The sequence below is a fragment of the Bombina bombina genome, chromosome 5 (genome assembly GCF_027579735.1).
Source record: "Bombina bombina isolate aBomBom1 chromosome 5, aBomBom1.pri, whole genome shotgun sequence".
Classification (NCBI taxonomy): Eukaryota; Metazoa; Chordata; class Amphibia; order Anura; family Bombinatoridae; genus Bombina; species Bombina bombina.
In genome coordinates this window covers 1,022,664,074-1,022,687,003 of record NC_069503.1, presented here as the reverse complement: position 1 = coordinate 1,022,687,003, position 22,930 = coordinate 1,022,664,074, and the positions used below count along the sequence as shown (strand labels likewise).

At 41.3% G+C, this 22,930-nt stretch overlaps 1 protein-coding gene across 3 annotated transcripts in view; it reads right to left on the bottom strand.

Annotated features, from left to right (window-relative positions):
- Window positions 1-22,930, bottom strand: part of OXR1 (oxidation resistance 1) — a 420,839-nt gene that overhangs the window by 23,513 nt on the left and 374,396 nt on the right. For all 3 annotated transcript variants that reach the window (XM_053715278.1, XM_053715279.1, XM_053715280.1), the window contains 3 exons: window positions 22,004-22,156; window positions 14,464-14,559; window positions 1,212-1,285 (listed from right to left, as the gene is read on the bottom strand). In XM_053715278.1, coding sequence (XP_053571253.1) covers window positions 1,212-1,285; window positions 14,464-14,559; window positions 22,004-22,156 — 323 coding nt within the window. The remainder of the gene's footprint in view (window positions 1-1,211; window positions 1,286-14,463; window positions 14,560-22,003; window positions 22,157-22,930) is intronic.

The window sequence follows — 22,930 nt, the reverse complement described above, 5'->3', positions numbered from 1 at the left end:
CAAAATAATGCGCCGCAGGCTGATCCAAGGTCCCTTTGTCGATAGCCTCCCTAATGGCACATCGATGATTCACCATTCTCTCACGGAAGGCGGTAGTCGCTTTACCGACATAGACTAGGGAACAAGGATAATGAAGAGTATAAAAACACACTCACTCATGCATGTCAGGTGAAAGAAGGAGATAGTTAACTCTCAGCACACAAGAGTTATAAGGAACAATAGGGAAGAGCTACAAGTCTATAGTTGCCATGATCTGAACCTGGAGAACTAAAATGCAGGAAAAAACTAATAGGTTCTATCCTAAAATAAGGAACCCTCAATGCCCAATGTTATTGAATTATAAAACATGGCAAGGAGTAAAGCAGCTGCTGAATTTCTATTGTGCACAAACAGTATACACTTCCTGTAGCCTCTGGGCTGTGTGAAACATGCAGGTACTTACCCAGCAATTGTCACCTTCACTGCTCTTATCCAGATGTAAGTCCTGAGGATACAGCAGACAGCCCATCCTGTATTGTGACAGACAGTAGAGTAAATACTGAGGAAGTACATCTTCATGGCCAAACAGGAGGAGGCTACAGAAACTGTCCCAGCAACACCTGTGGCAGGCTTGTGACTAGTAATCCCACTAGGAGATTTACATTGCACAGCCAGTACTCTCCTATGGCCCTCTCTTCCAAGATTCACTTTATGAGGAAAAAATGGGATTAAAATCACTAATTCTCGAATAAGCTCCTGAGCACCTCTATCTTTGCCTGCTCCTAGATGAGGCAAAAAAAAAATATTGGGAAGGTCAGGGAAGTAGGGCAGATTTTAAAGCTCTTGCCTCCTCCTGGTGGCCAGGTGATAAATTCACAACAGTAAGGAATCAGACTCTCACCACCATAAGAAAGAAAGTTGATCACCATTGCTCTAAAATACTGCTGTCCAGCTGGATGTCTGTACGATGCATGTGGCTCTCCGTGATGTGTTTGCAACCCGTCTGTAGATATCTCACTTTTTGTTTTAAAAACAAATTGCAGATACGATATGTGTACATAGTGTGTGTCCTGTGCTGTCTGGGAAATCATGAGCAATACCAATACATTAATTTATAAAGCCTACAGCCTCTAGCTTGTATGTCTTTAAAAATCACAACAGCAACACCAAAAGTTTGAGTTTGGAAAACGTCAAAATATTATTTTTTATTGTTTATAAGAAAAAATACTTACCCTCCTCCACCAAATGCTAACGAATCCATATCTCCTTTAATGAAAAACATATTATCTCCTGTCCATTTAAAGACCTACCAAAAAAATTTAAAATATCAAGCAACATGCATGTGTAATTTTTATTTGATTTGGTTCATCTCATTCATTCATTAAAGTAAAAAATAAAAACTTTCATGAGTCAAATAGGGCATGCAATTTTTAACAAATTTTCAATGTACTTTTTTTTCAAATTAGCTTAGAATCCTTTGTTGGAAAGCATACCTAGGTAAGCTCAGGAGCAGCAATGCACTGATGGGAGATACACATGTATGCCTCTTGTCATTGGCTCGCCAGATGTGTTCAGCTAGCTCCTGGTACTGCAATGCTGTTCCTGAGCCACTTCTACAAAAGATATCAAGAGAATGAAGCAAATTTGATCATGTAAGTAAATTGGAAACACATGCACTCCCTGAATCATGAAAGTTTAATTTTGACTTTACTATCACTTAAAAGTATAACCAAGTTATAATTATTGAATTCAGTCCACTTTCTCAATTGGAACATTGCAGAAACAGAAATACATTTGTGAAAAATTGCTCTAAGTGATAAAAAAAACAATTTATGTAAGAACTTACCTGATCAATTCATTTCTTTCATATTGGCAAGAGTCCATGAGCTAGTGACGTATGGGATATACAATCCTACCAGGAGGGGCAAAGTTTCCCAAACCTCAAAATGCCTATAAATACACCCCTCACCACACCCACAATTCAGTTTAACGAATAGCCAAGTAGTGGGGTGATAAAGAAAGGAGTAAAAAGCATCAACAAAATTGGAATAATTGTGCTACCAAAAAATCATAACCACCATAAACAGGGTGGGCCTCATGGACTCTTGCCAATATGAAAGAAATTAATTTATCATGTAAGTTCTTACATAAATTATGTTTTCTTGCATGTAATTGGCAAGAGTCCATGAGCTAGTGACGTATGGGATAGCAATACCCAAGATGTGGAACTCCACGCAAGTGTCACTAGAGAGGGAGGGATAAAAATAAAAAACATAATTTATGCTTACCTGATAAATTTATTTCTCTTGTAGTGTAGTCAGTCCACGGGTCATCCAGTACTTATGGGATTATATCTCTTCCCCAACAGGAAGTTGCAAGAGGATCACCCAAGCAGAGCTGCTATATAGCTCCTCCCCTCACATGTCATATCCAGTCATTCAACCGAAACAAGACGAGAAAGGAGAAACCATAGGGTGCAGTGGTGACTGGAGTTTAATTCAAAATTTAGATCTGCTTTAAAAGACAGGGCGGGCCGTGGACTGACTACACTACAAGAGAAATAAATTTATCAGGTAAGCATAAATTATGTTTTCTCTTGTTAAGTGTAGTCAGTCCACGGGTCATCCATTACTTATGGGATACTAATACCAAAGCTAAAGTACACGGATGAAGGGAGGGACAAGGCAGGAACTTTAAACGGAGGGAACCACTGCCTGAAGTACCTTTCTCCCAAAAATAGCCTCCGAAGAAGCAAAAGTGTCAAATTTGTAAAACTTTGAAAAAGTGTGAAGTGAAGACCAAGTCGCAGCCTTGCAAATCTGTTCAACAGAAGCCTCATTTTTAAAGGCGTATGCAAAACAGAATGAGAAGCAGTCTGCCAGGAACGAACAGCAGCATCAATAGCTTGTTCTATGGCCCGGTTGCCACCTGGTAGTAGCTTCTTTCTGCCCAATTGTGCTTTTCACAGAGGAAAACTTTCCTGTAGTATATCAGTCTGATCCCGCCTACATGGTCAGTCCAGCACAGAAATACCAGGCAATTCTCCTCTGAACAAGGAACATGACAACCCCAGACGATCGTTTCGGCCTCCTTTGGGCCTCGTCAGTGAGGTGCAGCCATATCCCTCTAAGCACATTGGGCAAGGAGTCCACGTCTGGTTTCCCCCATCACCCTTAGGGAGACTATCCCCAGGGTCATATTTACATATGCAAAACAGAATGAGAAGCAGTCTGCCAGGAACGAACAGCAGCATCAATAGCTTGTTCTATGGCCCGGTTGCCACCTGGTAGTAGCTTCTTTCTGCCCAATTGTGCTTTTCACAGAGGAAAACGTTCCTGTAGTATATCAGTCTGATCCCGCCTACATGGTCAGTCCAGCACCAAAATACCAGGCAATTCTCCTCTGAACAAGGCCCAGGTGGAAGCCACAGCTCTAGTAGAATGAGCTGTAATTCTTTCAGGAGGCTGCTGTCCAGCAGTCTCATAGGCTAAATGTATTATGCTACGAAGCCAAAAAGAGAGAGAGGTAGCCGAAGCCTTTTGACCTCTCCTCTGTCCAGAGTAAACAACAAACAGGGAAGATGTTTGACGAAAATCTTTAGTTGCCTGCAAATAAAACTTCAGGGCACGGACTACGTCCTGATTATGCAAAAGTCGTTCCTTCTTTGAAGAAGGGTTAGGACACAATGATGGAACAACAATCTCTTGATTGATATTCCTGTTAGAAACTACCTTAGGTAAGAACCCAGGTTTAGTACGCAGCACTACCTTGTCTGAATGAAAAATCAGATAAGGAGAATCACAATGTAAGGCAGATAACTCAGAGACTCTTCGAGCCGAGGAAATAGCCATCAAAAACAGAACTTTCCAAGATAACAGCTTAATATCAATGGAATGAAGGGGTTCAAATGGAACGCCTTGCAGGACGTTAAGAACTAAGTTTAAGATCCACGGCGGAGCAACAGTCTTAAACACAGGCTTAATCCTAGCCAAAGCCTGACAAAAAGCCTGAACGTCTGGAATTTCTGCCAGACGCTTGTGTAGAAGAATAGACAGAGCAGAAATCAGTCCTTTTAACGAACTAGCGGATAAGCCCTTTTCTAAACCCTCTTGTAGAAAAGACAATATCCTAGGAATTCTAACCTTACTCCATGAGTAACTCTTGGATTCGCACCAATACAAATATTTACGCCATATCTTATGGTAAATTCTTCTGGTAACAGGTTTCCTAGCCTGTATTAAGGTATCAATAACCGACCCCGAGAAGCCACGCTTTGATAGAATCAAGCGTTCAATGTCCATGCAGTCAGCCTCAGAGAAATTAGATTTGGATGGTTGAAAGGACCCTGAATTAGAAGGTCCTGCCTCAGAGGCAGAGACCATGGTGGACAGGACGACATGTCCACTAGGTCTGCATACCAGGTCCTGCGTGGCCACGCAGGCGCTATCAGAATCACTGATGCTCTCTCCTGTTTGATCTTGGCAATCAGTCGAGGCAGCAGCGGAAACGGTGGAAACACATAAGCCATCTTGAAAACCCAAGGGGCTGCTAGAGCATCTATCAGCGCCGCTCCCGGGTCCCTTTACCTGGATCCGTAATGAGGAAGCTTGGCGTTCTGGCGAGACGCCATGAGATCCAGATCTGGTTTGCCCCAACGATGAATCAGTTGAGCGAAGACCACCGGATGAAGTTCCTACTCCCCCAAATGAAAAGTCTGGCGACTTAGAAAATCCGCCTCCCAGTTCTCCACGCCTGGGATGTAGATTGCTGACAGGTGGCAAGTGTGAGACTCTGCCCAGTGAATTATCTTTGAGACTTCCAACATCGCTAGGGAACTCCTGGTTCCCCCTTGATGATTGATGTAAGCCACAGTCATGATGTTGTCCGACTGAAATCTGATGAACCTCAGAGTTGCTAACTGAGGCCAAGCTAGAAGAGCATTGAATATTGCTCTTAACTCCAGAATATTTATTGGGAGGAGTTTCTCCTCCTGAGTCCATGATCCCTGAGCCTTCAGGGAATTCCAGACTGCGCCCCAACCTAGAAGGCTGGCGTCTGTTGTTACAATCGTCCAATCTGGCCTGCGAAAGGTCATCCCCTTGGACAGGTGGGGCCGAGAAAGCCACCATAGAAGAGAATCTCTGGTCTCTTGGTCCAGATTTAGTAGAGGGGACAAATCTGAATAATCCCCATTCCACTGACTTAGCATGCACAATTGCAGCGGTCTGAGATGCAGTCGCGCAAATGGTACTATGTCCATTGCCGCTACCATTAAGACGATTACTTCCATGCACTGAGCTACTGACGGGTGTGGAATGGAATGAAGGGCACGGCAAGCATTTAGAAGTTTTGATAACCTGGCCTCCGTCAGGTAAATTTTCATCTCTACAGAATCTATAAGAGTCCCTAGGAAGGGAACCCTTGTGAGTGGTAATAGAGAACTCTTTTCCACGTTCACCTTCCACCCATGCGACCTCAGAAATGCCAGAACTATCTCTGTATGAGACTTGGCAGTTTGAAAACTTGACGCTTGTATCAGAATGTCGTCTAGGTACGGAGCCACCGCTATGCCTCGCGGTCTTAGTACCGCCAGAAGTGAGCCCAGAACCTTTGTAAAGATTCTTGGAGCCGTAGCTAACCCGAAGGGAAGAGCTACAAACTGGTAATGCCTGTCTAGGAAGGCAAATCTTAGGTACCGATAATGATCCTTGTGAATCGGTATGTGAAGGTAGGCATCCTTTAAGTCCACTGTGGTCATGTACTGACCCTCTTGGATCATGGGTAGGATGGTTCGAATAGTTTCCATTTTGAATGATGGAACTCTTAGGAATTTGTTTAGGATTTTTAAGTCCAAGATTGGTCTGAAGGTTCCCTCTTTCTTGGGAACCACAAACAGATTTGAATAGAATCCCTGCCCGTGTTCCGTCCGCGGAACAGGGTGGATCACCCCCATTAGTAAGAGGTCTTGTATACAGCGTAGAAACGCCTCTTTCTTTATTTGGTTTGCTGATAACCTTGAAAGATGAAATCTCCCTTGTGGAGGAGAAGCTTTGAAGTCCAGAAGATATCCCTGAGATATGATCTCCAACGCCCAGGGATCCTGGACATCTCTTGCCCAAGCCTGGGCGAAGAGAGATAGTCTGTCCCCCACTAGATCCGTTTCCGGATAGGGGGCCCTCTCTTCATGCTGTCTTAGGGGCAGCAGCAGGTTTTCTGGCCTGCTTGCCATTGTTCCAGGACTGGTTAGTTTTCCAGCCCTGTCTGTAACGAGCAACAGCTCCTTCCTGTTTTGGAGCGGAGGAAGTTGATGCTGCTCCTGCCTTGAGGTTACGAAAGGCACGAAAATTAGACTGTTTGGCCTTTGATTTGGCCCTGTCCTGAGGTAGAGCATGGCCCTTACCTCCCGTAATGTCAGCGATAATTTCTTTCAAGCCGGGCCCGAATAAGGTCTGCCCTTTGAAAGGAATATTAAGCAATTTAGATTTAGAAGTCACGTCAGCTGACCAGGATTTAAGCCATAGCGCTCTGCGCGCTTGGATGGCGAATCCGGAGTTCTTAGCCGTAAGTTTGGTTAAATGTACGACGGCATCAGAAACAAATGCGTTAGCTAGCTTAAGTGCTTTAAGCTTGTTCATAATTTCATCCAATGGAGCTGTGCGAATGGCCTCTTCCAGAGACTCAAACCAGAATGCCGCCACAGAAGTGACAGGCGCAATGCATGCAAGGGGATGTAAGATAAAACCTTGTTGAACAAACATTTTCTTAAGGTAACCTTTTAATTTTTTATCCATTGGATCTGAAAAGGCACAACTATCCTCCACCGGGATAGTGGTACGCTTAGCTAAAGTAGAAACCGCTCCCTCCACCTTAGGGACCGTCTGCCATAAGTCTCGTGTGGTGGGGTCTATAGGAAACATTTTCCTAAATATGGGAGGAGGGGAAAAAGGCACACCGGGTCTATCCCACTCCTTGCTAATAATCTCTGTAAGCCTTTTAGGTATAGGAAACACGTCAGTACACACCGGTACCGCATAGTATCTATCCAACCTACATAATTTTTCTGGAATTGCAACCGTGTTACAATCATTCAGAGCTGCTAATACCTCCCCTAGCAATATGCGGAGGTTCTCAAGCTTAAATTTAAAATGAGAAATCTCTGAATCCAGTCTCCCTGGATCAGATCAGTCACCCACAGAATGAAGCTCTCCGTCTTCATGTTCTGCAAATTGTGACGCAGTATCGGACATGGCTCTCACATCATCAGCGCGCTCTGTCCTTAACCCAGAGCTATCACGCTTGCCTCTTAGTTCTGGCAATTTAGATAATACTTCTGTCATAACAGTAGCCATGTCTTGCAAAGTGATCTGTAAGGGCCTCCCTGATGTACTTGGCGCCACAAAATCACGCACCTCCTGAGCGGGAGGCGAAGGTACTGACACGTGAGGAGAGTTAGTCGGCATAACTTCCCCCTCGTTGTCTGGTGATAATTTCTTTGCATGTAAAGACTGACTTTTATTTAAAGTTACATCAATACATTTAGTACACAACCTTCTATGGGGCTCCACATTGGCCTTCATACATAGTGAACCAACAGATTCGTCCTGGATCATGGAGGATGAAGTAGGAAGATTGTGACTGAATTTTTACTGCGCAAAAAAGCGCTAAAATAGGCCCCTCCCACTCATATTACAACAGTGGGGAAGCTCAGTTAACTGTTTCTATGCAGAAACAAAAGTTAGCCATGTGGTAAAAATCATGCCCCAATAAGTTTTATCACCAAGTACCTCACAAAAAACGAATAACATGCCAGTAAACGTTTTGAACATACATTTTAAAAGTTATGAAGTGTTATTAATAAGCCTGCTACCAGTCGCTTTTACTGCAGTTAAGGCTCACACATTACTTCAGTATTAACAGTATTTTCTGAGTCAAATTCCATTCCCTAGAAAAATACTTCAGTGTACACACACTCCTCAGCCTAATACCAGTCGCTACCACTGCATTTAAGGCTGAACTTACATTACATTGGTATCAGCAGTAATTTCTCAGTCAATTCCATTGCTTAGAAAAATAATTTACTGCACATACCTCGTTTGCAGGGGGGCCCTGCATGCTATTCCCCTTTTCTGAAGTTACCTCACTCCTCAGAATGTGCGAGAACAGCCAGCGGATCTTAGTTACGTCTGCTAAGATCATAGAAAACGCAGGCAGATTCTTCTTCTAATGCTGCCTGAGAAACAAACAGCACACTCCGGTGCCATTTAAAATAACAAACTTTTGATTGAAGAAATAAACTAAGTTTAAAAACACCACAGACCTCTCACAACGACCTATCTTTAGTTAGCTTGCAAGAGAATGACTGGGTATGACATGTGAGGGGAGGAGCTATATAGCAGCTCTGCTTGGGTGATCCTCTTGCAACTTCCTGTTGGGGAAGAGATATAATCCCATAAGTAATGGATGACCCGTGGACTGACTACACTTAAGAGAAACAGCAAATTCCGCTGAAAAAAAATTAATCCACAACCCAAATCATAAGTTTAATCTCATAATTAAAATGAAAAAACTTAAATCATAAACAGAAGAATCAAACTGAAACAGCTGCCTGAAGAACTTTTCTACCAAAAACTGCTTCTGAAGAAGCAAAAACATCAAAATGGTAGAATTTAGTAAATGTATGCAAAGAAGACCAAGTTGCTGCTTTGCAAATCTGATCAACTGAAGCTTCATTCTTAAAAGCCCAAGAAGTGGAAACTGATTTAGTAGAATGAGCTGTAATTCTCTGAGGCGGGGTTTTACCCGACTCCAAATAAGCTTGATGAATCAAAAGCTTTAAACAAGATGCCAAAGAAACGGCAGAAGCCTTCCAACCTTTCCTGGAACCAGAAAAGATAACAAATAGACTAGAAGTCTTCCTGAAATCTTTAGCTTCAACATAATATTTCAGAGCTCTCACCACATCCAAAGAATGTAACGATCTCTCCTAAGAATTCTTAGGATTAGGACACAAAGAAGGGACAACAATTTCTCTACTAATGTTGTTAGAATTCACAACTTTAGGTAAGAATTTAAATGAAGTCCGCAAAACTGCCTTATCCTCATGAAAAATCAGAAAAGGAGATTCACAAGAAAGGGTAGATAATTCATAAACTCTCCTAGCAGAAGAGATGGCCAAAAAGAACAACACTTTCCAAGAAAGCAATTTAATGTCCAAAGAATGCATAGGCTCAAACAAAGGAGCCTGTAAAGCCTTCAAAACCAAATTAAGACTCCAAGGAGGAGAGATTGAATAATGACAGGCTTGATACGATCAAAAGCCTGTACAAAACAGTGAATATCAGGAAGTTTAGCTATCTTTCCGTGAAATAAAACAGAAAGAGCAGAGATTTGTCCTTCAAGGAACTTGCAGATAAACCTTTATCCAAACCATCCTGAAGAAACTGTAAAATTCTAGGAAGTCTAAAAGAATGGCAAGAAAATTTATGAAAAGAACACCATGAAATGTAAGTCTTCCAAACTCGATAATAAATCTTTCTAGAAACAGATTTATGAGCCTGTAACATAGTATTAATCAATGAGTCAGAGAAACCTCTATAACTAAGCACTAGGCGTTCAATTTCCATACCTTCAAATTGAATGATTTGAGATCCTGATGGAAAATTGGACCTTGAGATAGAAGGTCTGGCCTTAATGGAAGTGGTCAAGGTTGGCAACTGGACATCCGAACAAGATCTGCATACCAAAATCTGTGAGACCATGCTGGAGCCACCTGCAGCACAAACGATTGCTCCATGATGATCTTGGAGATCACTCTTGAAAGAAGAACTAGAGGCGGATAAATATAAGCAGGTTGATAACACCAAGGAAGTGTCAATGCATCCACTGCTTCTGCCTGAGGATCCCTGGACCTGGACAAGTACCTAGGAATTTTCTTGTTTAGATGAGATGCCATCAGATCTATTTCTGGAAGCCCCCACATCTGAACAATTTGAGAAAACACATCTGGGTGAAGAGACCACTCTCCAGGATGTAAAATTTGACGACTGAGATAATCCGCTTCCCAATTGTCTACGCCTGGGATATGGACTGCAGAAATTAGGGAGTAGCTGGATTCTGCCCAAACAAGTATCCGGGATACTTCTTTCATAGCCTGAGGACTGTGAGTCCCACCCTGATGATTGACATACACCACAGTTGTGATATTGTCTGTCTGGAAACAAATGAACGGTTCTCTCTTCAATAGAGGCCAAAACTGAAGAGCTCTGAGAATTGCACGGAGTTCCAAAATATTGATTGGTAATCTCGCCTCTTGAAATTTCCAAACCCCTTATGCTGTCAGAGATCCCCAAACAGCTCCCCAACCTGAAAGACTTGCATCTATTGTGATCACAGTCCAGGTTGGACGAACAAAGAGGCCCCTAGAATTATACGATGGTGATCTAACCACCAAGTCAGAGAAAGTTGAGTATTGGGATTTAAGAATATTAATTGTGATATCCTTGTATAATCCCAGCACCATTGATTCAGCATACAAAGCTGGAGAGGTCTCATATGAAAACAAGCAAAGGGGATCGCGTCCGATGCTGCAGTCATGAGACCTAAAACTTCCATGCACATAGCTACTGAAGGGAATGACTGAGACTGAAGGTTCCGACAGGCTGAAACCAATTTTAAATTTCTCTTGTCTGTCAGAGACAAATTCATGGACACTGAATCTATCTGGAAACCTAAAAAGGTTACCCTTGACTGAGGAATCAAAGAACTTTTTGGTAAATTGATCTTCCAACCATGTCTTTGAAGAAACAACACTAGTTGATTTGTGTGAGATTCTGCAGAACGTAAAGACTGAGCTAGTACCAAGATATCGTCCAAATAAGGAAACACTGCAATACCCTGTTCTATGATTACAGAGAGTAGGACACCCAGAACCTTTGAAAAGATTCTTGGAGCTGTTGCTAGGCAAAATGGAAGAGCAACAAATTGGCAATGCTTGTCTAGAAAAGAGAATCTCAGGAACTGATAATGTTCTGGATGAATCGGAATATGAAGGTAAGCATCCTGCAAGTCAATTGTAGACATATAATGTCCTTGCTGAACAAAAGGCAGAATAGTCCTTATAGTCACCATCTTGAAAGTTGGTACTCTTACATAACTATTCAAATTTTTAGGTCCAGAATTGGTCTGAAAGAATTTTCTTTCTTTGGGACAATGAATAGATTTGAATAAAACTCCAGACCCTGTTCCTGAAACGGAACTGGCATGATTACCCCTGATAACTCCAGGTCTGAAACACACTTCAGGAAAGCCTGGGCTTTCTCTGGGTTCACTGGAATGCGTTAGAGAAAAAATCTTTTCACAGGCGGTCTTACTCTGAAACCTATTCTGTACCCCTGAGAGACAATGTTCTGAATCCAATGATTTTGGACTGAATTGATCCAAACATCTTTGAAAAATTTTAATCTGCCCCCTACCAGTTGAGCTGGAATGAGGGCCACACCCTCATGCAGACTTGGGGGCTGGTTTAGATCTCTTAAATGGCTTGGATTTATTCCAGATTGAGGAAGGCTTCCAATTGGAATCAGATTCCCTAGGGGAAGAATTAGATTTCTGTTCTTTATTAAATCGAAAGGAACGAAAACGGTAAGAAGCTTTAAATTTACCCTTAGACTTTTTATCCTGAGGCAAAAAAGCTCCCTTCCCCCCCCCAGTGACAGCTGAAATTATTGAATCCAACTGAGAACCAAGTAATTTATTACCTTGGAAAGAAAGAAATAACAATGTCAATTTAGAAGTCATATCAGCATTCCAAGATTTAAGCCATAAAGCTCTTCTAGCTAAAATAGCTAAAGACATATCTAACATCAATTGAAATTAAATTATTAGCATGTTGAATTAATTTAACAATGCTAGACACATTATGATCCGATACTTGTTGCGCTCAAGTTTTCAACCAAAAAGTTGAAGCAGCTGCAACATCAGCCAAAGAAATAGCAGGCCTAAGAAGATGACCTGAACATAAATAAGCCTTCCTTAGATAAGATTCAAGCTTTCTATCTAAAGGATCTTTAAAAGAAGTACTATCTTCCTTAGGAATAGTAGTACGCTTAGCAAGAGTAGAGATAGCCCCATCAACTTTGGGGATCTTTTCCCAAAACTCCAATCTATCATTTGGCAAAGGAGACAATTTTTTAAACCTTGAAGAAGGAATAAAAGAAGTATTGAGCCTCTGGAATAACTACATGAGGTTTATAAACAGAATTTAAACGTTTACTAGTTTTAATATCAAGAGGACTAGTCTCCTCCATATCTAATGTAATCAACACTTCTTTTAATAAAGAACGAATATACTCCATTTTAAATAAATAAGAGGATTTGTCAGTGTCAATATCTGAGGCAGGATCTTCTGAATCAGACAGATCCTCATCAGAGATAGATAAATCAGTATGCTGTCGGTCATTTGAAATTTCATCAACTCTATGAGAAGTTTTAAAAGACCTTTTACGTTTATTAGAAGGCGGAATGGCAGACAAAGCCTAATGGAATCAGAAATAAATTCTCTTAAATTTACAGGAATATCCTGAGCATTAGATGTTGAAGGACCAGCAACAGGTAATGAACTACTACTGATGGAAACATTATCTGCATGTAAAAGTTTATCATGACAACTATTCCAAACCACAGCTGGAGGTATAGCCTCCACAAGCTTACAACAAATGCACTTAGCTTTGGTAGAACCAATATCAGGCAGCAGGATTCCAGCAGTAGATTTCTGAGACAGGATCAGATTGAGACATCTTGCAGAATGTAAGAGAAAAAACAACATATAAAGCAAAATTATCAATTTTCTTATATGACAGTTTCAGGAATGGGAAAAAATGCAAACAGCATAGCCCTCTGACATAGAAAAAAGGCCAGAGGCAAAGGAATGGGGTCTGAAATAATGAAAATATTTGGCGCCAAGTATGACGCAACACAAATAGAAAAAAAAAATTTGGCGCCAAAAACGTCCAGAAACGAAACACTAGTGTCACAGATGACGCAACCTCGTGAAGGACTCGGCGCCAACTAAGACGCCGGAAATTACTTATTTGCGTCAACGAACGTAACTTTCGCGCCAAAAAAATCTTGCGTCAAGAATGATGCAATAAATTTTAGCATTCTGCGCCCTCGCGAGCCTAATACAGCCCGCAATCTTTAAAAAGAGTCAATTTGAAAAAAAAATAAACCTCAGGTAAGAAATTTTTTTCCCTTAAAAATGCATTTCCCCGATAAGAAACTGACAGTCTGCAAAAAAGGAAATATACTGAAACCTGAATCATGGCAAATATAAGTACATACATATATTTAGAACTTTATATAAAATGCCAAACCATAGCTGAGAGTGTCTTAAGTAAATGAAACATACTAACTAAAAGACACCCATCCACATATAGCAGATAGCCAAACCAGTACTGAAATGGTTATCAGTAGAGGTAATGGAATATGAGAGTATATCGTCGATCTGAAAAGGGAGGTAGGAGATGAATCTCTACAACCGATAACAGAGAACCAATGAAATAGATCCCCGTTAGGAAAATCATTGCATTCAATAGGTGAAACTCCCTTCACATCCCTCTGACATTCACTGTACTCTGAGAGGAATCGGGCTTCAACAAAGCTGAGAAGCGCATATCAACGTAGAATCTTAGCACAAACTTACTTCACCACCTCCATAGGAGGCAAAGTTTGTAAAATTGAATTGTGGGTGTTGTGAGGGGTGTATTTATAGGCATTTTGAGGATTGGGAAACTTTGCCCCTCCTGGTAGGATTGTATATCCCATACGTCACTAGCTCATGGACTCTTGCCAATTACATAAAAGAAAGCTAGAATACACCAGATTATTAAAAAGAATAAGGCGGTTTTAAATGTTATCCAAATTTGTAATTCTAAAGTTAAAATAATAATGTAATGGTTTCAGAGATGCATGTATATTGCAGTTCTTACTAGTATAAAGAAATGTGATTCATGTCTGTTAATGGATATCCACAAGGAGTAAAATGTTGTAGTAAATCCTAATTAAATTGTAACCAATTGTCACAGGTATATATAGATGTATTATTATAAGTAAAAAAAAACCCACAAAACTATAGAGTAAATAAGTGTGCACTAAAATACTTGCTTTATATAAGTCAAGAGACAACTTTTCCCACAGCAGCAGGGAGTTCCAGGAGAAGGGAAATTAATTACTATACAAGTTGGAAAAGTAAATTAAAAAAAAAATAAGTTAAGTTTACAATATAGATAAAATGCATTTATTGTTCCTAAAATAAAATAATTCTATTTATTTGTTTTCATGTTGTATGACAGCATGTACTGTCTGCCAGTTTCAGTATCAATTCAAAAGTTTTACCTGGCTATGGCACAATTCTTATGGCAAACACATACTTATTCATAGAATTAAAAATAAATACAATTAATAAATTACAAAAAAACAAACCCTTACCTGAAATTCTGGACAGAATGTAAATAAAAAGGTTTCCCCGGTACCATAAAAGCCATCGCTTACTTTAAATGGTTCAGATGCCAATGCACCAAAAATCTGTAACAAAACAAACAGGATCAAATAGATAATGTAGTGATTATGTTCAATAACTGTTTAGTCCCCCTCCCAAAAAAAATAGCAATTGATAGAGCCTAATCTAACCTTAATATCCCCTGTAAAGAGATGACTACAGACTAGCTCATTAAAGGGACATTAAACTGTGGGCAAGAGTTACATAAAAACAGCAGCAGAATACAGTAGAGGAACCTCATAAGATCACTGCAGTGTAGCAATTATAGGAAAAAAATAAAGGTTCATACCTTTTTCCCTCCATTGGTTATATTTTGCAGTTACTTCTGGTCTATGCCACTCAAGTGGGATGTGGTCTCGACCAAAAGTAGGAAGGTGTGCTCAGGCATGTGCATTGTTTATTTTGTATGCTGCTTATGCTACATACATAAGCACAGCTGCCTATACTGGTGCCTGCTGTGAGGGACAAGCAGGAACGCGCATGTGCACTAGACTAATAATCATTTGACCTTGATGCCAGCAAAAACCTAGGTTTGAACCTAACAGTGACCTGCCCTTCACACACTACAGGCTTAACTATTTTAAACTTCTCTATCTAAAAAAAAAAAAAAATAATAATTTTATGCTTACCTGATAAATTTCTTTCTCTTGCGATGTATCGAGTCCACGGATTCATCCAATACTTGTGGGATATTCTCCTTCCCAACAGGAAGTGGCAAAGAGAGCACCCACAGCAGAGCTGTCTACATAGCTCCTCCCCTAACTTCACCCCCCAGTCATTCGACCGAAGGCTTAGGAAGAAAAAGGAGAAACTATAGGGTGCAGAGGTGACTGAAATTTTATAATAAAAAATAACTACCTGTCTTAAATAGACAGGGCGGGCCGTGGACTCGATACATCGCAAGAGAAACAACTTTATCAGGTAAGCATAAATTTTGTTTTCTCTTGCAAGATGTATCGAGTCAACGGATTCATCCAATACTTGTGGGATACCAATACCAAATCTTTAGGACACGGATGAAGGGAGGGACAAGATACGTACCTAAAGGGAAGGCACCACTGCTTGTAGAACCTTTCTCCCAAAAATAGCCCCCGAAGAAGCAAAAGTATCAAATTTGGAAAATTTGGAAAAAGTATGAAGCGAAGACCACGGATGATGCTTTTCAGCCAAAAAGAAAGAGAGGTTGCCGTAGCACTTTCCAGAATAGACAACAAACAATGAAGATGTTTGACGGAAATCTTTAGTTGCTTGTAAGTATAAGTTTAAAGCACGAACCACATCTAGGTTGTGCAACAGACGCTCCTTCTTGGAAGAAGGATTAGGACACAGAGAAGAAAAAACAATTTCTTGATTGATATTCCTATTAGAAACAACCTTAGGAAGAAATCCAGGTTTGGTACGCAAAACCACCTTATCCGCATGGAAAACAAGATAAGGTGAGTAACACTGTAAAGCAGATAACTCTGAAACTCTTCGAGCCAAAGAGATAGCTACTAAAAACAGAACTTTCCAAGATAACAGCTTGATATCTATGGAATGCAAGGGTTCAAACGGAACCCCTTGAAGAACTTTAAGAACTAAATTTAAACTCCATGGCGGAGCAACAGGTTTAAACACAGGCCTGATTCTAACCAAAGCCTGACAAAATGCCTGAACGTCTGGAACATCAGCCAGGTGCTTGTGTAAAAGAATAGACAGAGCAGAAATCTGTCCCTTTAAGGAACTAGCCGATAATCCCTTTTCCAATCCATCTTGGAGAAAAGATAGTATCCTAGCAATCCTGACCTTACTCCAACGAGTAACCCTTGGATTCACACCAATGAAGATATTTACACCATATCTTATGATAGATTTTCCTGGTGACAGGCTTTCGAGCCTGAATCAAGGTATCAATGACCGACTCGGAGAAACCACGCTTTGATAAAATCAAGCGTTCAATCTCCAATCAGTCAGACGCAGAGAAACTAGATTTGGATGTTTGAATGGACCTTGGAGTAGAAGGTCCTGCCTCAGCAGCAGAGTCCATGGTGGGAAGGATGACATGTCCACCAGATCTGCATTCCAAGTCCTGCGTGGCCACGCAGGTGCTATCAAAATCACTGAAGCTCTGTCCTGCTTGATCTTGGCAATCAGACGAGGGAGGAGAGGAAATGGTGGAAACACATAAGCCAGGCTGAAGGACCAGGGCACTGCTAGAGCATCTATCAGCGTTGCCTGGGGATCCCATGACCTGGACCCGTAACGAGGAAGCTTGGCGTTCTGACGAGACGCCATCAGATTCAGTTCTGGTTTGCCCCATAGATGAATAAGCTGGGCAAATACCTCCGGATGGAGCTCCCACCACTCCCCCGGACGAAAAGTCTGCCGACTTAGAAAATCCGCCTCCCAGTTCTCTACTCATGGGATATGGATAGCTGAGAGATGGCAAGAGTGAATCTCTGCCCATAGAATTATCTTGGAAACCTCCATCATGGCCAGGGGACTCCTTGTTCCCCAATGGTTGATATAGGCTACAGTCGTGATATTGTCCGACTGAAATCTGATGAACTTGGCCGCAGCAAGTTGAGGCCAAGCCTGAAGAGCATTGAATATCGCTCTTAGTTCCAGAATGTTTAATCGGAAGGAGGGCTTCCTCCTGAGTCCACGAACCCTGAGCCTTCAGGGAGTTCCAGACTGCGCCCCAGCCCAGAAAGCTGGCATCTGTCGTCACTATAGTCCACTCTGGCCTGCGGAAACTCATTCCCCTGGACAGATGGACACAGATAACCACCAGAGAAGAGAATCCCTGGTCTCTTGATCCAGATCTAACAGAGGAGACAAATCTGTGTAGTCCCCATTCCACTGGTTGAACATGCAAAGTTGCAGTGGTCTGAGATGTAGGCGGGCAAACGGAACTATATCCATTGCCGCTACCATTAGGCCGACCATTTCCCTACACTGAGCCACTGATGGCCGAGAAGTGGAATGAAGAGCACGGCAAGAGGTTAGAAGCTTTGATATCCTGACTTCTGTCAGAAAAATTTTCATTTCTACTGAATCTATTAGGGTTCCTAGGAAGGAAACTCTTGTGAGAGGAGAGAGAGAACTCTTTTCTATGTTCACATTCCACCCATGAGACCTCAGAAAGGCCAGAACAATGTCCGTATGGGACATGGCGATTTGAAAAGTCGACGCCTGAATCAGAATGTCATCTAGGTAAGGGGCTACCGATATGCCCCGCGGCCTTAGAACCGCCAGAAGGGACCCTAGAACCTTCGTAAAGATTCTTGGTGCTGTGGCTAACCCGAAGGGAAGAGCCACAAACTGGTAATGCCTGTCTAGGAAGGCGAACCTGAGGAACTGATGATGATCTCTTTTAATCGGAATGTGGAGATAAGCATCCTTTAAGTCCACTATAGTCATATATTGACCCTCCTGGATCATAGGGAGGATGGTTCGGATTGTCTCCATCTTGAAGGATGGGACCCTGAGAAATATGTTTAGGATCTTGAAATCCAAGATAGGTCTGAAAGTTCCCTCTTTTTTGGGAACTATAAACAGGTTTGAATAGAAACCCAGCCCCTGTTCCTCTCTTGGAACTGGGTGGATCACTCCCATAACCAGTAGGTCTTGAACGCAATGTAAGAATGCCTCTCTTTATCTGGTTTACAGATAGTTGTGAGAGATGAAATCTCCCCTTTGGAGATGACCCTTTGAATTCCAGAAGATATCCCTGGGAAACAATCTCTAGCGCCCAGGGATCCTGGACGTCTCTTGCCCAAGCCTGGGCGAAGAGAGAAAGTCTGCCCCCCACTAGATCCGGTCCCGGATCGGGGGCTACTCCTTCATGCTGTCTTAGAGGCAGCCGCAGGTTTCTTGGCCTGCTTCCCCTTGTTCCAAGCCTGGTTAGGTCTCCAGACTGGTTTGGACTGGGCGAAATTTCCCTCTTGTTTTGCATTAGAGGAAGTTGAAGCTGCGCCACTCTTGAAGTTTCGAAAAGAACAAAAATTATTCTGTTTGGTCCTTAACTTATTGGACCTGATCCTGAGGAAGGGCGTGACCTTTTCCTCCAGTAATATTAGAAATGATCTCCTTCAGACCAGGCCCGAATAGGGTCTGTCCCTTGAAGGGGATGTTAAGAAGTTTAGACTTTGAAGTAACGTCTGCTGACCAGGACTTAAGCCATAGCGCCCTACGCGCCAGAATGGCAAAATCTGAATTCTTAGCCGTTAGCTTGGTTAAATGAAAAACTGCGTCAGAAATAAAGGAATTAGCTAACTTAAGAGCTTTAATCCTGTCTAAGATATCATCTAACGGGGTCTCCACCTGTAGAGCCTCCTCAAGAGACTCGAACCAAATAGCCGCTGCAGCAGTAACTGGAGCAATGCATGCAAGAGGCTGTAGAATAAAACCTTGATGAATACAATTTTTCTTAAGGAGACCCTCCAATTTTTTATCTATAGGATCTAGGAAAGCACAACTGTCCTTGACAGGGATAGTTGTACGCTTAGCTAGGGTAGAAACATCTCCCTCCACCTTAGGGACCGTCTGCCATGAGTCCCATATGGCGACATCTATGGGAAACATCTTTTTAAAAGCAGGAGGGGGAGAGAACGGCACACCTGGTCTATCCCATTCCTTAGTAATAATTTCCAAAAACCTCTTAGGGACTGGAAACACATCATCCATTTTACACAATTTCTCTGGAACTACAATGGGGTCACAGTCATCCAGAGTCGCTAAAACCTCCCTGAGCAATAAGCGGAGGTGTTCGAGCTTAAATTTAAACACTGTCATTTCAGAATTGGACTGAAGTAAAGCCTTCCCTGAATCTGAAATGTCACCCTCAGATAGAAACTCCCTTGCACCGGCTTCGGAGCCTAGTGAGGGTATATCGGACACAGCTATTAAAGCGTCAGAAAGCTCTGTATTTGTTCTAGCCCCAGAGCTGTCTCGCTTTCCTTGTAACCCTGGCAGTTTGGACAATTCCTCTGTGAGGGTAGAATTCATAACTGCCGCCATGTCCTGTAAGGTAAACGAATTAGACGCGCTAGATGTACTTGGCGTCACTTGGGCGGGAGTTATAGGTTCTGACACATGGGGAGAGCTAGATGGCATAACCTCCCTTTTGTCAGTCTGAGAATTCTCTGGTGATAAATCTTTAAAAGCCATAATATGGTCTTTATAGTTTATAGATACTTCAGTACATTTGGTACACATTCTAAGAGGGGGTTCCACAATGGCTTCTAAACATATTGAACAAGGAGTTTCCTCTATGTCAGACATGTTTAACAGACTAGTAATGACACCAGCAAGCTTGGAAAACACTTTAATAAATGTGATACAGCAATTAAACAAAAACGGTACTGTGCCTTTAAGAGAAAAAAAACTAACACTTAAACTGCAAAACAGTGTTAAAATGTAGTAAAGACTTCGGAATTTTTACAGTGTGAGTAAGGGACTAAAGCAACATCGCACCCACTTGCAAATGGATGATTAACCCCTTAGCCCCCAAACCGGATTTAAAAAACGTCAACCACCGGTAAAAGACAGTTAAGCACCTTGCCACAGCTCTGCTGTGGCTCCTACCTGCCCTCAAATACGATTAGGGAAGAAATAAGCCCTCTATAGTGATCCTCCGATTGCAAGAGGACTCCTCTAGGGAAGCTGGATGTCTCAGTCTGAAAGAAACTGCGCAACAGAAGCGCGAAATTAGGCCCCTCCCACCATGTACTCGATGTCAGAGGGGCCTTAAGGAAATACTCCTAGGAGTATCTGACTATGCCATGTGGAAAACTAGGCCCCAACTAAAGACTTATCACCCTCAGAGAAAAAAACATGTAAAAGTTTTGTCACTAAATATGAGTATGAAAATGAGTATTACCCCATTTTGTAAGCATGATCCCAGTCGTTGCAAAATCACTGCATCTAGCTTACCGCAATATACACAAGGTTCTGTCAGCATTTTCTAGACTTATCCTTTCTCTAGAAATAAAAGTACTGAACATACCTCAAAGCAGGTAATCTGCAGACCGTTCCCCCAACTGAAGTTATCCCATACTCTTCAGTTATGTGTGAGAACAGCAATGGACCTTAGTTACAAACCGCTAAGATCATCAACCTCCAGGCAGAACTCTTCTTCTAATTTCTGCCTGAGAGTAAAACAGCACAACGCCGGCACCGTTTAAAATAAACTCTTGATTGAAGGCAAAACTACACTAAGTCACCACATATCTCTTTATACTTCCTATCTTGTCGAGAGTTGCAAAGAGAATGACTGGAGGTAGGGATTAGGGGAGTGTCCTCTTTGCAACTTCCTGTTGGGAAGGAGAATATCCCACAAGTAATGGATGAACCCGTGGACTGGATACACCTTACAAGAGAAATAAAAAAAGAAGAAATGAACAGCAGCCAATCAGTGCTGAGGTCATGAACTCTTTAACTGTGATCTTATGAGATTTGACTTAACTCTCATGAGATTTCATTGTAAGCTTCCTTACACTGAATGGGGAAATAACATGAGAGTGCTCAAGGCTCAAACCCTTAGCTGTCCCGGGACAGACATACTAATTTGCTGCTTAGAAGTCCTTTATAATGGGATGTGGCTACTGAGGAACTTTTGAGGAAAATATATTTCTTTTTTTACATAGAGATGTTCAGGTGATATTTTCTAGTCAGGTTTTTACATCTATGCTGCATCACTTTCAAGTGTTTCAACATTTGGGTATCATGGCTCTTTAAGAAACAGTGCACTGTTCGATAATTAAGGCATACAAGACAATGTCTCCCTTACTTATTCACTCTCACATAAACCCTTCACCATCCTGTTAACTTTAAGAGGACCTATTCGGGACAATCAGGCTCAGGAGAGAGGAGTTTAATGTGCCAGAGGTTTGACTAATTTTTAAATCTCTACAATGAGCCGTATATAGTTAGAAACAGTGGTACAGCTGCTTTTAGGAGCAAAGAGAGAAGGATCAGAGGAAGCAATGTTGTACTGTCACTTATCCCATACTGCTGCTATGTCACAGGAGCATCCAAAGAAAGTAATAGCTGTTATTACTTGAGTGACTCACGCTATGGCAGCTCAGGTATAATGGCTTGTGACCTGCTACTGGTAATGACAGCAGTGGTAAAAATAGGTTCTATTGCTCTATCTTGATATGTGAACCTAGCATGTATAAAAACATAAAAAAGGTAACGTGAACAGCAGATAAACCATTCAAAAAAGGGTCAATGTGGGCTTTAAAAGCTAAAATAGAAAAGCAAAAAACAATAAAATCATAAATTTTGCTGAAAAACAGACTGGAATATTACTGTTGTTTTTCTGTCGGTGCAACGCATTGTGTGAGTTTCAGAACAAAGGCAATTTAAACCTACTTGGAATTACCTCAGATTGGAAAACACATTAAAATGCATGCAAAGCACTTCACAAAACTCTTTATGGATTAGCAGAATTCCCTTCTGTAATAATATGGGAACAAACCATACCTGTGCATCACTATCTTTAATCACCAGCAGTACTGGGGTGTCTAATCCTTGCATTGTCCTGTACAGAGTTTTTATGCTCATTCCATGTTTAGCAGTACTGTAGACCAGCGTCCATGGATATCCAATTGTTCTGGGCGGAAGATGTTTACTAAGCTGTTTACCAGGTACAAATAATAAAAGGTACAAGAAAATGACTATAAACATTTAAGCAAAAACATAAGATCTACTACAAATGTATTGAAATGTTACAAATATTAAAAGAAGAAAAGAAAAATCATTGAAAGCCTTGAATCAGTCCTATTAAAGTGACACACTTTTTAAACAGTATATTCTATCTATTTATATATCAGCCATACAAGCTTGTTTTATTCAGCTTATAACCATAATAGCACTGGCATGCAGGTCAGTGACTAAATCACTGAAGTATGTAATGACTCATGAATAACAATATTCTGCAAACCTATTGAATGAATCGATCTAGTAGAATGCAAGAACACTGGATTAACAGTAACATGTAGTATATTTATCATTTATAGTCCTCTCTTACTGGCTGTATTTTTTGAAGAGAAAAAGTTTAAAACTGCTAAAAAAAAAGGCGCTACAATAATATAATTTAAAAATTGTGGTATAATATTTTCCTCCAGTATATTAAATGTAGATAAAAAGAGGAAAAATAAGAAAATGTATTGTTACAGTATTTTATTTTTATACTACTACTACTTGAATATAATTACGTGTTTTACCCCTGCTAAAGGGTTAAACATATAGTTAAAGTCAGCTCTATGGCAGCAATACACTACTGGGAGCTTTCTAGACATATTTGGTGAGCCAATAACAAGAGGCATATGTGAGTAGCCACCAATCATCAGCTTGCCACCAGTGATATATTGCTGCTCTTGAACCAACCTAGGTATGCTTGCAATGAAG